General features: G+C 36.7%; 1 protein-coding gene across 7 annotated transcripts in view; it reads left to right on the top strand.

The window, feature by feature from the left end:
* Positions 1–12556, top strand: part of RSPRY1 (ring finger and SPRY domain containing 1) — a 40358-nt gene that overhangs the window by 15715 nt on the left and 12087 nt on the right. For all 7 annotated transcript variants that reach the window (XM_062586654.1, XM_062586656.1, XM_062586658.1 and 4 more), the window contains 7 exons: positions 2183–2235; positions 3735–3847; positions 6386–6512; positions 8027–8085; positions 10046–10112; positions 10864–10995; positions 12265–12380. In XM_062586654.1, coding sequence (XP_062442638.1) covers positions 2183–2235; positions 3735–3847; positions 6386–6512; positions 8027–8085; positions 10046–10112; positions 10864–10995; positions 12265–12380 — 667 coding nt within the window. The remainder of the gene's footprint in view (positions 1–2182; positions 2236–3734; positions 3848–6385; positions 6513–8026; positions 8086–10045; positions 10113–10863; positions 10996–12264; positions 12381–12556) is intronic.

Raw genomic sequence — 12556 nt, 5'->3', positions numbered from 1 at the left:
TCCTTTTGGCCAAGTTTTATAACATGGCTAACTATTACAAGTTATTGTAATTAAGACAAAGACCTGTAGGTATCAATAATGGTGGATATGTTTGGGAGACAAGTTATCTAAATGCATCTGGAAAAAGTTTAAGGAACCTTTCTGCTTGACTTCAGTCTCTTTTTAGATTAATAGGAACGCTTATCCAAGTCTGGAAATCTTGTTTTTCAGTGCAAGTGAGGGACTGCAAGAATAAGTATGTTCCATTATCTGTTCATGAACATAAAACTTGTTATTTTTTTATTTTTTTGTCTTCTGAAAACACCAAAACTGAAACTGAACGAAACAATAGGGACGCTGAGAAGTCTTTTTTTCTTTTTGAGAAACATGCCGGAATAAAATCAAAACTCAAATAAAACCATGGAAATAAGGGCCAGTTGGTAATATGGACTTCAGTTTGGTTGTAAAGCCCTGAAGAACAAAAGTTATCGGTGCAATAACAGAGTGCAAAAAAAAATCTATTGTGAAATTTCTATCATGAAAGTTAATACCTGTGGACCTCTACTGGGATCCGCAATGAACAGTGTTTTTCCTTTTTACTATTTTTTTTTTTTTTTATCAAATCTCAAAAACATGCTGGAAAACAGCAAAACAGCTTTTTTTTTTTTTCCTCCTTTCCCTCCTATCTAGAAGGAATTAAGTTTCGTTCCCTGTCCTCACAGTAATTCTGCAGTTTTTACAAAGTGCTGCTCCACAAAGTATGAAATTGGAAAAACAACTTGTGGGTTTTTGTTTGGGATTTTTTTTTCTTCCTCCAAATATGAGAAAGATGGGTGCTAGCAGGGATGTTCAGATATTAAGTGGCTAAAACGGTACATTAGTGGCACAGGACTCTACGTTTCTCAGTCCTGATTCCGCTAACACCTACTGCTTATGAAGGAATTGGGAATCTTACATATCAAAATGTCATCTTTTTTTTTTGGTTGGTTTTGTTTTGTTTTTCTTCTTTCTTTTAATACTTTACATCCTTTCTATTGATGTAATTCTGCTTGCATCACTGTAATGCTTTTTCCTGCTGGTGAGATTAGTTTCCACAGGAAAGGCAAAGAGATTCTTGGCAGGGGTAAAAAAACATGATTTGTTTCAAATATTACAGCAATATGAAAATATAGAACTGTTTAATAGGGGATGTCAGTTTTTTCGTAAGAAGAGCATATATTTTTATCACGTGTTTTTCAGTCAAAACTGAGCCTATAATTAGGCTCTCCAGAGTAGGTGGCTATTTTAGATGCATACTTAAGCTGTTTTGAGATTTTTCTAGAATTCCTCTGAGTTTAAAATTTCCAGTTTGATTTCACGGGGTGTTACAGAAATTGGTTGTGGAACTTACATTTTTGTTCTAAGCCTGGGGTTAGTACAAATGCTGAAGTAGCACTAAATGAAGCGCTTAAAACATGCTGAACTGAAGGCGCATCGGCTTGCATAAGCTTTTTTTCTGGTCCTGAATATGCTTACTGAACAGGAATTTGAGACCCTGCTTCAGAAACTCTCAATGGTAGAACCTGTTCAGAGCAGATGGTCTGGCCATAGGGTTCCTGCCTTTGCTCCAGCGAGCCAAATTGAAGAATTAGTCTGACTGAACTTTTTTCTTTTCGTGTTTGTAAATAGAATGGGGCTAAATATCTTCCGTTTAACTCCTTTAACTGCTTCCCGCAGCTCTCGTTAACATGTTAGAAGTCTATGATGCTGTTAGGTGGCCTTTAGTTATATTTTATGTACAAACATTTTTCACAGAGAATTTCTAGGGGGGAAAAAGTTTAAGGTATTTCAATGATTTCTTCTTTATGTGCTGCTCCTTGTTCACTTCGTGATCTCTGAAATACTATGTCTTGTTACATACTATTGAGGAATTTTGCTAATGAACAGCACTAACCTTAAGTTTTATGTTTAGCTTTTAGACATGCAGGTATGGATCACTGTGTCACTTATCAGCTATTGTAGATACTCAGATGTTGACTTTGAGCCAGAAAATGGCTCAAATCCTATCTGCATTTCAGATCTAAAAATTAGTAGTCTGCAGCCTAAGTAACTTCCTTTTGTTAAATACTTACTGGATTCATATCTGTCTGTGCATTATCATTTTATTTGGTGTATTATGTTGATAGTTGTACATCAATTTTGACCTGTGTAATATCTCTTTCAGTGACCAGGAGCCTCCTTATTCAATGATCACGTTGCATGAAATGGCAGAAACAGGTATCAAGGCACTGTGCTGGGCGTTTCAGTTGTGACTGCAAAACAAAAGCAAAAAAAATCCTTCTTTTTGCTAAGAAAAATATGTGGCAGCTGTACATTGTGGCTTCCCGTAGCTCTAGTGATTTGGGATTTGAAACATGGTTCTGCACTTCAGAAGTTTCATAGAGCTCATTGCACTTCCTTAATTTTATTTGAACTCCCTTAAAGTTTGTATGCAAGCTCTGCAGAAGTGACCAGCTGATGGCCAAAAACACATTGTAATGATGTTAAACCATAAGCCACAAAGAATGTCTTATTTGCAGTGGGGCAGAACTGACCCATATACATAGGCATGGTTTAAACCCATGTGCTTCGAAAAGCGATGGCAGATTGTGCATACGTTTTGTCTTGGATTTTGCTGTTCTTAGACCTCTACTTATTTGTGTTGGTATTGCTGGCCCTCTCCTTAACTTTTTCCTGCAGACTGCACTGTGATTGTACAGGGGCTGTTTTATCTCTGTTACAGTAGGAGAAAATCTCCCTACTCAAGACTATCAAATTCCTGGTTGAGGTGAATTTTTGTCTCTTTTAGTAGAGTTGGTATTTGTCCCAAAAAACGTATTTCCATATTAGAATAAGTTAACCAACCTGATTCGATATTACAGCTGTTCAGTAAAATGTTTTTGAGTAATATGCTCATAAAACTCAAATGTCAATGTGTTACCTGTTCACTTGCCATCGTTGGAGGAGCACTAAGTCTCTTCAACCTCACTCACTTGCCAGTATGCAGGTACAGACTCAAACCTTGTACAGACTCAAACCTTTATTTTCACTTCTGGCAACTAAGGCAACTTCTTGTTGAACACCCAAATCTGTTTACATTATTAGTAGTTTATCTTTAACATCTTGCATATGAATCTTTGATTACCTACAAGCAGAAAACATTGTCTACTCATGAAATGATGAGAACTGTTGCTTATGAAAACTGTTGCTTATGAAAACAAATCTTCTTGACAAGACCAGACATGGAACAATTAGTGCAGTTCCATTGAGATTGGTGTAACTAGAGGGAATTGAAGAAGGGTGCTTTGATTCCAGCTAGAAAACAAATTTCTTCAGTATTGTAGTTGTAGTATTTAACCCCTGGAGTTAGCCCCTGAATTTGGAGGACTATGCTGGTAAAATGTGCGTGTCCATTCTGGTCATGAGTGTTAACTTTATAATTTTAGTGAAAACTAAGTGATGGTCAGGCTTGGGCAAGACTGTTCTCAAAAAGCTAAGATGCTTAGTGTTATCCAAGTGGTTGTGTATTTTTTTTTCTTTCTCCTTGAAATTAAACTTCCAAGCTACTGCAAACAAAGACATTGATGTAAAACATAGATATTTTTTTCCTAGTATCTGTAAACTAGCTGGGTTATTGTGATGATTGAAAGTTTTTAAATTTGTATTTACCTATATATTTTGAACACTTCAAAATTGCAGTGCTGTTCTGAGTGGTATTTCTGTTTTGTGGTTGACAGATGAAGGCTGGTTGGAAGTTGTCCAATCTTTAATTAGAGTTATTCCATTAGAAGATCCACTGGGACCAGCTGTTATAACATTACTACTCGATGAATGTCCGCTGCCGACAAAGGTAAGTCTAAATAATACATTTTTCTCCTTGACCGAAATTCAGTCATTTGTAGTTGTCAGTGCCATGACAGCAGAAGACTGGGTGCTAGGTCAGAAAATGGGTGTAACTTGGAGTAATTTACAGTGACTAGATATCCAGTTGCTACTTAGTGAAAGAAGCACTGTAGAAAAAGTGGAAAAAATGTGGTCTGTGGGGAGGAACTTGAGACCTTTGGTCTTTAGCTGTCCCCTTTGTTGCTCTTCTCTCTTGCTATGTAGTATTACGGCATTAAGTATTATGGCAACTTACTGTGTTATGCAGTAAGTGTGTATGGATGCTACAAAAGCAGCACAAGGTTGGAAGTTTTGTAAATGTGTAACTTTTGGAACTAGAGGAAGGAAGCTACAATTCTTCCCCTGCATGAGGCATGCAATACAAGCACAGGTATTAAGTGTAACAAATGACACTTTTATTAAAATAAAACTATAAACTATCTATACACAACTCTGGCAAATTCAAACACTTTTTTTTTTTTTTTTTTTTTTTTTTTACTGATGACTTGACTGGATCATGTTTCCAACCGAAAAACAGACTAATGTGTTCATGCTGTGTTGGTATATGTATTTTAATGAGGGTCTCAAGTGCTTTAATATCCTTAGTGTTCCTGAGTCTTTTAGATCTAAATGGTTGTACTTTTAGATCTAAATGGTTGTACATAGAAAAAAAGCATCGTAGAAGTTGTCTGTCTTCATACGCTTGTCATTATCTTATTTCATTAGACATTGCTGGTGGCATTGTCGCTGCTATCATTTATGAACCTACTACGCTGCCAGTTTTAGTCTTTGTTTTGCACTGTCATGGATGTAAAAACCATGGGTAGTTTGTGTCTTATGTAAACAGAGGAGTGGCTGGAGAATTAGGCAAACCCTATAACTAAAGCATTTTTTCCCCCTCTAGGCCATTAATTAAAATCTGATGAGACTTTAGGCCAAGTTAAATGTTGTATGGCTGCCATGTAGACTGTGAAACAATTCTAAAAAGAAACCTGTCACTAGAAATAGTAATAATTTTGCCTATCAAGAAGAAACCAGGAACTAGAGACCATTGTTAATGCCTCCTACTAAGAGTGATACTGTAATTTTTGTTCAGCTAACCGGTGTACTCAGTAATCAAATGATTTTTTTTTTTCACTCTTGTTTAAATGCCTTAAATTTAAGGAGTAAGCTTTAAAATGGTTAACAAGAGAGAAGGAATAAGATACCTGTTTTGGGACGTAGGTATTTTTCCTCTAATCTCTGTGTGATACAATGAGGGGCAAGGAGTTAGTCCTGAGATCTGCAGGTTTTGTGCAGCCTAGTGAAGTGTTCTGCTACTGTTCAATCTTTGCTTATTCAGGATAAGCTGAAGTTTTTGGTCTTGGGGTTTTAAGTGAGTGCCAAACTCCTGTTACAGCTGGAGAACAGTAGACCATATTCCATTTTCTGTTATGGTAGGCCATAGTTCATGAAATGAAAATGGCAGTGCAGTAAACTCTGTTTATTCTATAAAATCTTAATTTAACTCAAAGTCCTTAATCTTTGTGACAGTTCTACTATTGGCTAAAGGCAGTATCAGAGTATGTCATCAGCCTAATTTTCATTAGGCTTTTCCATCCCATGTCTCTGGCTCGGTCATCCTCTCTTCTCTGCTTTTTCTACTTAGTGTCCACCCTGTCCATCGGTTTTGCTTTTGCGGCGGTTCTTCTGGGAGCATAACTACTTTTCTATGTTATCTCTGTACAACTCTGAGTCTAATGCAGTGCAGTCATTTAAGTCTTGCTGAGAATGCGATTCAAAAAACATATGAACATGCAACTTGAGTAATACTGGTTTTTTTCCTCTCAAATGGCCTGCTGCAGTTTTTATCTGAATCAGCTGAAATTTTCATAGAAGTCTGGGAAGTTGGGGGGCACTTGGAAATTGGTGGGGCCCCCTCCATTTTTTTTTTTTCTTCTTCTTCCCTCCCTTGCCTTTCCCTGTGGGGCAATGTGCTCTGGCTCTGGATTAACCCCAGAACATGGTGGCTAAGTTTTAGATATGGAATATAGGCTTTTTTAAAAACAAAACAAAAAAAACAACAAAAACTTTTTGACAGATTTCTCTTAATTCAAAATTTCAAAGTCTAATTTAGAATTTAGCACTTTTTTTGGAGGAGGGGGAGTGAGTTTTCAGATACTTGAAACAGTGATTGAAATTAGGTGGCAGTTGTGCAATTGGTGCTGGTCTGTGTTACTGCTTTTGCCTGCTATTCAAGTCTTTTTACTATAAGTAGTTCATTCGTGTATGACCAAAAGTGTAATTTAAAATTTACAGTCCGTAGATACATTGAACTTCTTATCTTCTCACCTGCTCTGTATTATCTTCTTACCTTAGAAGATAACCATTCCTTGGTGTCTGTAATATATATGATGCTGCTTTTTAGTAATATGGTATAAAAATCATTTCTTGCAATATACTGGATCAGGAGGGGAAAATCATATCCTTCAGTAATGTTGAAGAGATTTCTAATTTTGTTTTTTAGGATGCATTACAAAAGTTAACTGAAATACTAAATTTAAGTGGAGCTGCTGCTTGCCAGGATGCTTGTCACCCTGCCAAACATCGGAATACGACTGCAGTACTGGGCTGTTTAGCAGAGAAATTAGCAGGTGAGCAAGGGGAGCCTTCTGAAAGCTTGCATTTGACTCTGAAGTGCCTATTGCTTTAGCACTCTCTATGCAGACTAGCACAGAAATGTGCTCTTAAAACAGAGTAATGTTTTGCGTCGAGGAAAGACCTTGTCTGACTGGTGTGACCAAATCAATTGCTTGGTTAAAAGGTTAAAAGATTCAGTCATCCGGGACTAGCTTTGGTCTGAATCTGCTGATTTACAATTCCAGATGCTTGAAAAGATCAAATTGTTTTGATGTATGGTTGCCAAATTGAAATGTATACATTTGTGGAACAATGTTTAGGCTTACAATATATGGCCTTAACACTGATTAATCAGTCTTTTCTCTAGGCCAAATTGGGTGGGTGAGAATTACTGAGAATACTTGGCTCTTTAGCCAGTAGGCAAGAATTATTAACTTAATATTCTTAGAGGCTGTATAGAAGGATAGAAGAAAGATGCTTTTTCCACTAGATGTGTAGTGTTGTGTGGTTGTTACCTGAAGAAATTTCCTCTGCTGTGTTACATTGCTGTATGTTCTTTTTAAGGTGACTTTTTTTTCTATAGATGTTTTTATTTGCTGTTATTTCTAGTATCCTGCTGGAATCTTAATCTTAGTTTCCTTCTTGCCTAAATTCTTGCTTGTATCTAGTTTTTTGCTCTATTTTCTGTCCACTTTCAGAAAAAGGGAGTGAGGCCAAAATGAATGTCTGCTATCACGGAATGGTTGTTAAAAGCACAATTTCAATATTTTTCTCACCCCCCCCCCCCCAAAAAAAAAAGTAAAGAACAAGTGAAAGAAGCATTTTTGTACTGTAATACTTCTACCTTCTTGTTATAGCGAGTCTAAAATGGATTTTTGTGTTTTCTTTCCTCTTAGTGCCCTGGGGGCACATCTCGTTGTATAGGCTCAGGCAGCAGATCTGTTAACGTTGTCTTGGAGCTCATTTGAATTTGTTCAGCGTTCATAGATACCAGAGTTTGATTCCCTTTTATCTCTCTATTGATGAAACAGGCAGTATTTCAGGGCATTTTCTAAGTGGCATCTTGCTATAGCGCAAAATTAGCTGCAAATTGTGTAAACTGTCAAGTAGGCTATATTGGATACTATTGGTTTTGCTTATTTTGTGCTTTGATAAAGGAAGCTAGTCTTTATGCTTTGACTCTAGAAGTAGGTGGTTCTCCACTTTCTCCAAAGCTATATGGGCACAGAAATGTTAATCAGAGGCTGACAGAAGGATTCTTGCTTCAAAAACTCTAAAGTGGGACTGGAACTGTGTACTCACTTACAACAAGTAAACTGAAAATGTTCGTAACTTGGCAGTAACTGTGTAATTTGTGTAGCAAATATTTGACTTGTGGGAACAATGATTGTTTTTTATAGTTCTGTTTTGTTGCAAAGTCTGTGTGCTTAGCTGTTCTTAAATTAATTGTCTTCAGATTAAAAGTTCTGTGCAAAGATGACAGTATGATTGCTCCTGTGGATGGATTTAATTTTTAACGTTTTTGCAGGTCCTGCAAGTATAGGCTTACTCAGCCCAGGCATATTGGAATATTTACTTCATAGCTTGGTAAGTGTCTTAGTTCTCTTTGTATGTATAAATGCATGATAGTTACTCCCATTTTCTTGGAAAGCGGTGTCAACTCGTTAGAAAGAGGAAATACTTGTGTCATAATGCAGGTCTAACTTTTATGCTTGTCTTTGAATAAAGTATCTTTCTTTTTTTTTTTTTGTTTTTAACACATCCTCTATTATATACTATCTGACAGTGGCCTAGACTAGGTGGACCTTTGTCCCTCAGGGACTATTTTTGTGTTAAAATTCTTATTAGTCAAACACTGAGAAGCAAATAACACAAATTATTTTTGGATTATTGTGAAAATTTAGGATCATGTTTGGTAAATACTGGTAACATAATAGAAAATTGACATTTAGCAAGTTCAGAGAGGCCTACTGAAAATATACCCCCAAAAACATTTGGGACCTTGTCTTTAACATAACCATGCTTTCTTGCATGTCGTAACAGAGCAGGCTGACTTTTCCTCATCCAACTAGCATGTTGCCTTAATTTCAAACTTCATTTAAACATTAGTGGAAAAGTTGATCATCTTAACTTAACAGGATAATTCCCGCTGCTACTGAACGCACTTGAACATCTTGAGGGAAATAGAAAGACTATACGTGAATATATTCAGGGGTTATTTTGTTGCTGCTGTGCAAGGTGAGAGAGCAAGTATTTTACGCTTCTTGGAAGAAATTTGGAAATTCATCAGACAGAACCAACCTCCATATTAATTTTTATATGATACTTCTTTACAAGTGTTAATTACTGTTAGGACAGACTGGAAACTGCATAGCTAGTCTAGGACATTTAAAAAGAAAAAAGGGGGAACTTCAAATATATAATTTTTAGTCAGTAATTCTCTATTATCAAATACAAGCTTTCTTTTTTTCCTGAAATAATATCAGATTATTTCTTTAAATTTGAAGTCCTCCGCACGCTCTCTTTTTTTCTTTTTTTTCTTTTTTTTTAATTTTATGGTAGAGGAATGAAGTTTCATGGAACATATTCTGAAAGTTGAGAGTTCTTTTGAAAAAATGGTTCTGCTCTTTGGTCTAGAAAAAAACAGGCTTTTATTCAGTGCTCTCGAGTCAGTGTTCAGGGCTATTGACTTAAAAACATCAATTCTGATTTCACTTGTTAGGTCAGGATCATCTCAAATGAAATAAACCCAGTTGCGTAGGTCTGAGACTGGTGTGAGATGAAAAGATGGCCATTTTGAGGAGCCAGTCTAATGTGCCTGGTTGGTTGACTTTAAGTTATTTGCTATGAACTCTTGGGAGGTGGGGGGACTAAGCACATCCTAGTTGAGGTGTTATGTACTTGGTCTGTTAGTCATTCTTTAGATGCTAGAATTAATGTAAATGTATATTTTATGAAAGTATTCGTCGTCTTATCCCTTTTTCTTTCCTTTCCCCATGCCCTCCCACTATCTGTATTGCCAGGCAACATCAGTGTCTCATTCTTGTATGGATAGGTTTGAGAATATAAGTTGCTATAGAATGAAACACTATTTTGTTAACTTGACTGAGAGAGTTGGGTTTATTTAGCCTGGAGAAAGAATGTCAGGGGAAGATCTTATTGCTGTCTACAGCTGTCTAGTGGGAGGGTATGGAAAAGGCCCTTCTGGAAGGTGTACATTGTACATTGATAGGATAAGAGGTAAAAGGCTCATGCTGTAAATGGAAAAATCTGTAGATAGAAGGGGAAAAAAAATCCATTGTGAAGGGTGGTAAAGTGTTAGACCATGGTTCCTGAGAGGCTGTGGGATCTCCACCCTTGGAGATGCTCGGATGGACGAGGCCCTGAGCAGCCTGGTTTACGTGAACTAGCTTTCAACAGGAGGATGGACTAGGTGATCTTCAGAGATCCCTTTCAATGTAACGTATTCTATGACAGGCCAACAGCTTTTTCCTACGTGTCTGTGTCATGTATTTATTTAATAAATTTTCTTGCTGCCCATATTTAGAATTTCCAGTCCCATCCAACAGTGATGCTTTTTGCACTAATAGCCCTGGAGAAGTTTGCGCAAACGAGTAAGTATCAGCCTTAACCATAAGAGCAATAGTATGGCTTCTACTGCGTGACTGCCATTTGCTTCATCTGTCTGCATTTGTTATGAAAGTGGGAAAGACTGGTTGATGGGAACATAGATGTGTTTTTTGTTTTGTTTTAAAAAAGCAGTATTATTTACAGGCAGGAAGAAATCTCTATTGCTGCAGTGACACCTTCCCCCTCCTTAAAGCAAAACAAAACAAGCAAACAACGTTGAGACATTAGCTGAGGAGGACTGAAATTTTAGCAAGAAATTGCTGCATAAAGACTTATGACATGAGACCTTTGTCACTGAAAAAAATATTTATTAGAGTTGGAGAACAGCTATGATTGGGCATTGATAAGCATGAAGAAATAGTTGTTGCTCTAGTGACATTCCTACCCTCCCACCCTCAAACTCTTGAGAGATTTGCTGAAACTCGGTTCAGTCCTCCTCTGCTAGAAGTTGCTACATAAAGACTTACAACATGAGATCTTTGTCACTTAAAAAAAAAAAAACTTTATTAGTAAGAGATGGATGGAAATCAGCTATGATCCAAGTCTTTTGGAGATGTGGCTGCATAAAATGAACTGGTGTATCTGAGTGCTAAGTAATTTCATATGCTTGCTTGTGAAAAGAACATCATGCTAAAGTTGAAGTTTAAAAAAAGTTCTGTTGCATTTGTACAGTACTTTTCTTTTTGACTGAACTTAGGTTATAGCAGTTATTCTTTTTTTGCTCTTAAATTACAGGTGAAAATAAAATGACAGTTTCTGAATCGTGCATTAGTGACCAACTGATTTTGCTAGAGAAATGGACTGATAATCCAGACTATTTAAAACGCCAGGTTGGATTTTGTGCCCAGTGGAGTTTAGACAATCTGTGTAGGTATAACAAAGAGATGGATTAATTTTATTTTAAGAACTCCTTCAAAGAAACAGAACACTGCTTTGTGTTTTGATTTGTGTAAGCACTTATTGTAAATAAACCTGATTTGCATTTGTAATCACTCTCCAAAAAAAATACAGATTCATGTGTAACTGTGTGCCTTCTGTTCTGGAAAGGAAGTGGTTTGTTCTCTGCATTTGAGCTTCATTGAAAATTATTTGCACTGTGTCTCCAGTAACCCACATTTCAGCAGAAGTGATGAGTAGCTAGATCATACTAGCTCTGTCTCTGTGGAACAGCTGGATTACAGACACACACAGTGCTGTCACTAGCTGTTAGCAGGATCTTACCTATGCCAGTAGCTCACAGTCACAAAAAATTATTAAACACTTGTTTAAAGTCGAGATATATTCTAGTGATTGAGAGTGAAGAGTAGATTGACAAGCGCTTTACTATATTTATCCTTTACGATAATTAACTGTCCCCAAATTCACTTGTTTAGCTGTAATTTGCAGGACCCAGTAACATTATCTAAGGGACCTGTAGTTTCTAATGCCTTTGAGTTAAATTTGGGTAATAAGTCTTGTTTGGCTTTATGTGGCCTACCATAAACTGGCTAAATCCAATGTTAGTAGTGCTTAGTAAACATCCAAAACTTCCTATGATGCTTTCATTGCTATATAAACTGGTCCTACGATAAGATCTCTGATTTATAAATTAACATGCTTATGTCAACAATCTGACACCTGGGAAGATTAATGCTTCTAGCCCTTTCCTGTGAAAGGGGGAAGAAGAAGAGAGGAAGAGCTTCTGTGGCTCACTTTAAGTTCATCACCTACCTGAAAATGTGTGGGTCAAAGCTTTGAATCCTTGCTTTCCCCTTGTCATTGCGTCCTTCCCCTACCTCCCAAATCTTTGCCACGAGTAATGGAGCAGGAAAACTCCACCCAACTAAATATATAAATATGATGATCAATCTTGAAAAAGTGTCATCTTGGTATGAACTTGCATGTCTTATGTTTGCCTGTGGGTTTCCTGAAAGCAGTAATTAGTCTGCAGAAGTGTAGATTGTGTTCTAATGTTTAGAAGATATTTAACATACACTGTTATTGTAAGTGATGCTGGTTTCATGCAGTCAAACTGTTGATAATTTATTTGGTTTTGCCAAAAATTAACTGTACCCTCAGATGACTGATTGCCACCAAATGAAATATTTAAAACTAAGTTTTGCAGCAGCAATAATTCAAACTAATTTTATTCTGCAGTTTTAAAAGAAGGCAGACAGCTTACATATGAGAAGGTTGACTTGACCAACATTAGGGCTATGCTGAACAGTAATGATGTCAGTGAATACCTTAAGATCTCACCGCGTGGATTAGAGGTAGGATGTCATTTCAGTTTAAATCTTTTAAAAAGAAAAAAGTTTGAAGAAAAAGACTTTAACTATTTTTGCTTGCTACATGTTCCTGTATTTGCTTAGAATTAATCAAAGCTTTCTGCCAATTTTGTGTAGAAAGTTTACTTTGTCTTAGAGTTGTAACACCACTGTACTAATCT

This window comes from Rhea pennata, chromosome 13, assembly GCF_028389875.1.
Source record: "Rhea pennata isolate bPtePen1 chromosome 13, bPtePen1.pri, whole genome shotgun sequence".
Lineage (NCBI taxonomy): Eukaryota > Metazoa > Chordata > Aves > Rheiformes > Rheidae > Rhea > Rhea pennata.
Note: the sequence above shows the minus strand (reverse complement) of the source record. Positions and strands in the feature narration are given on the sequence as shown.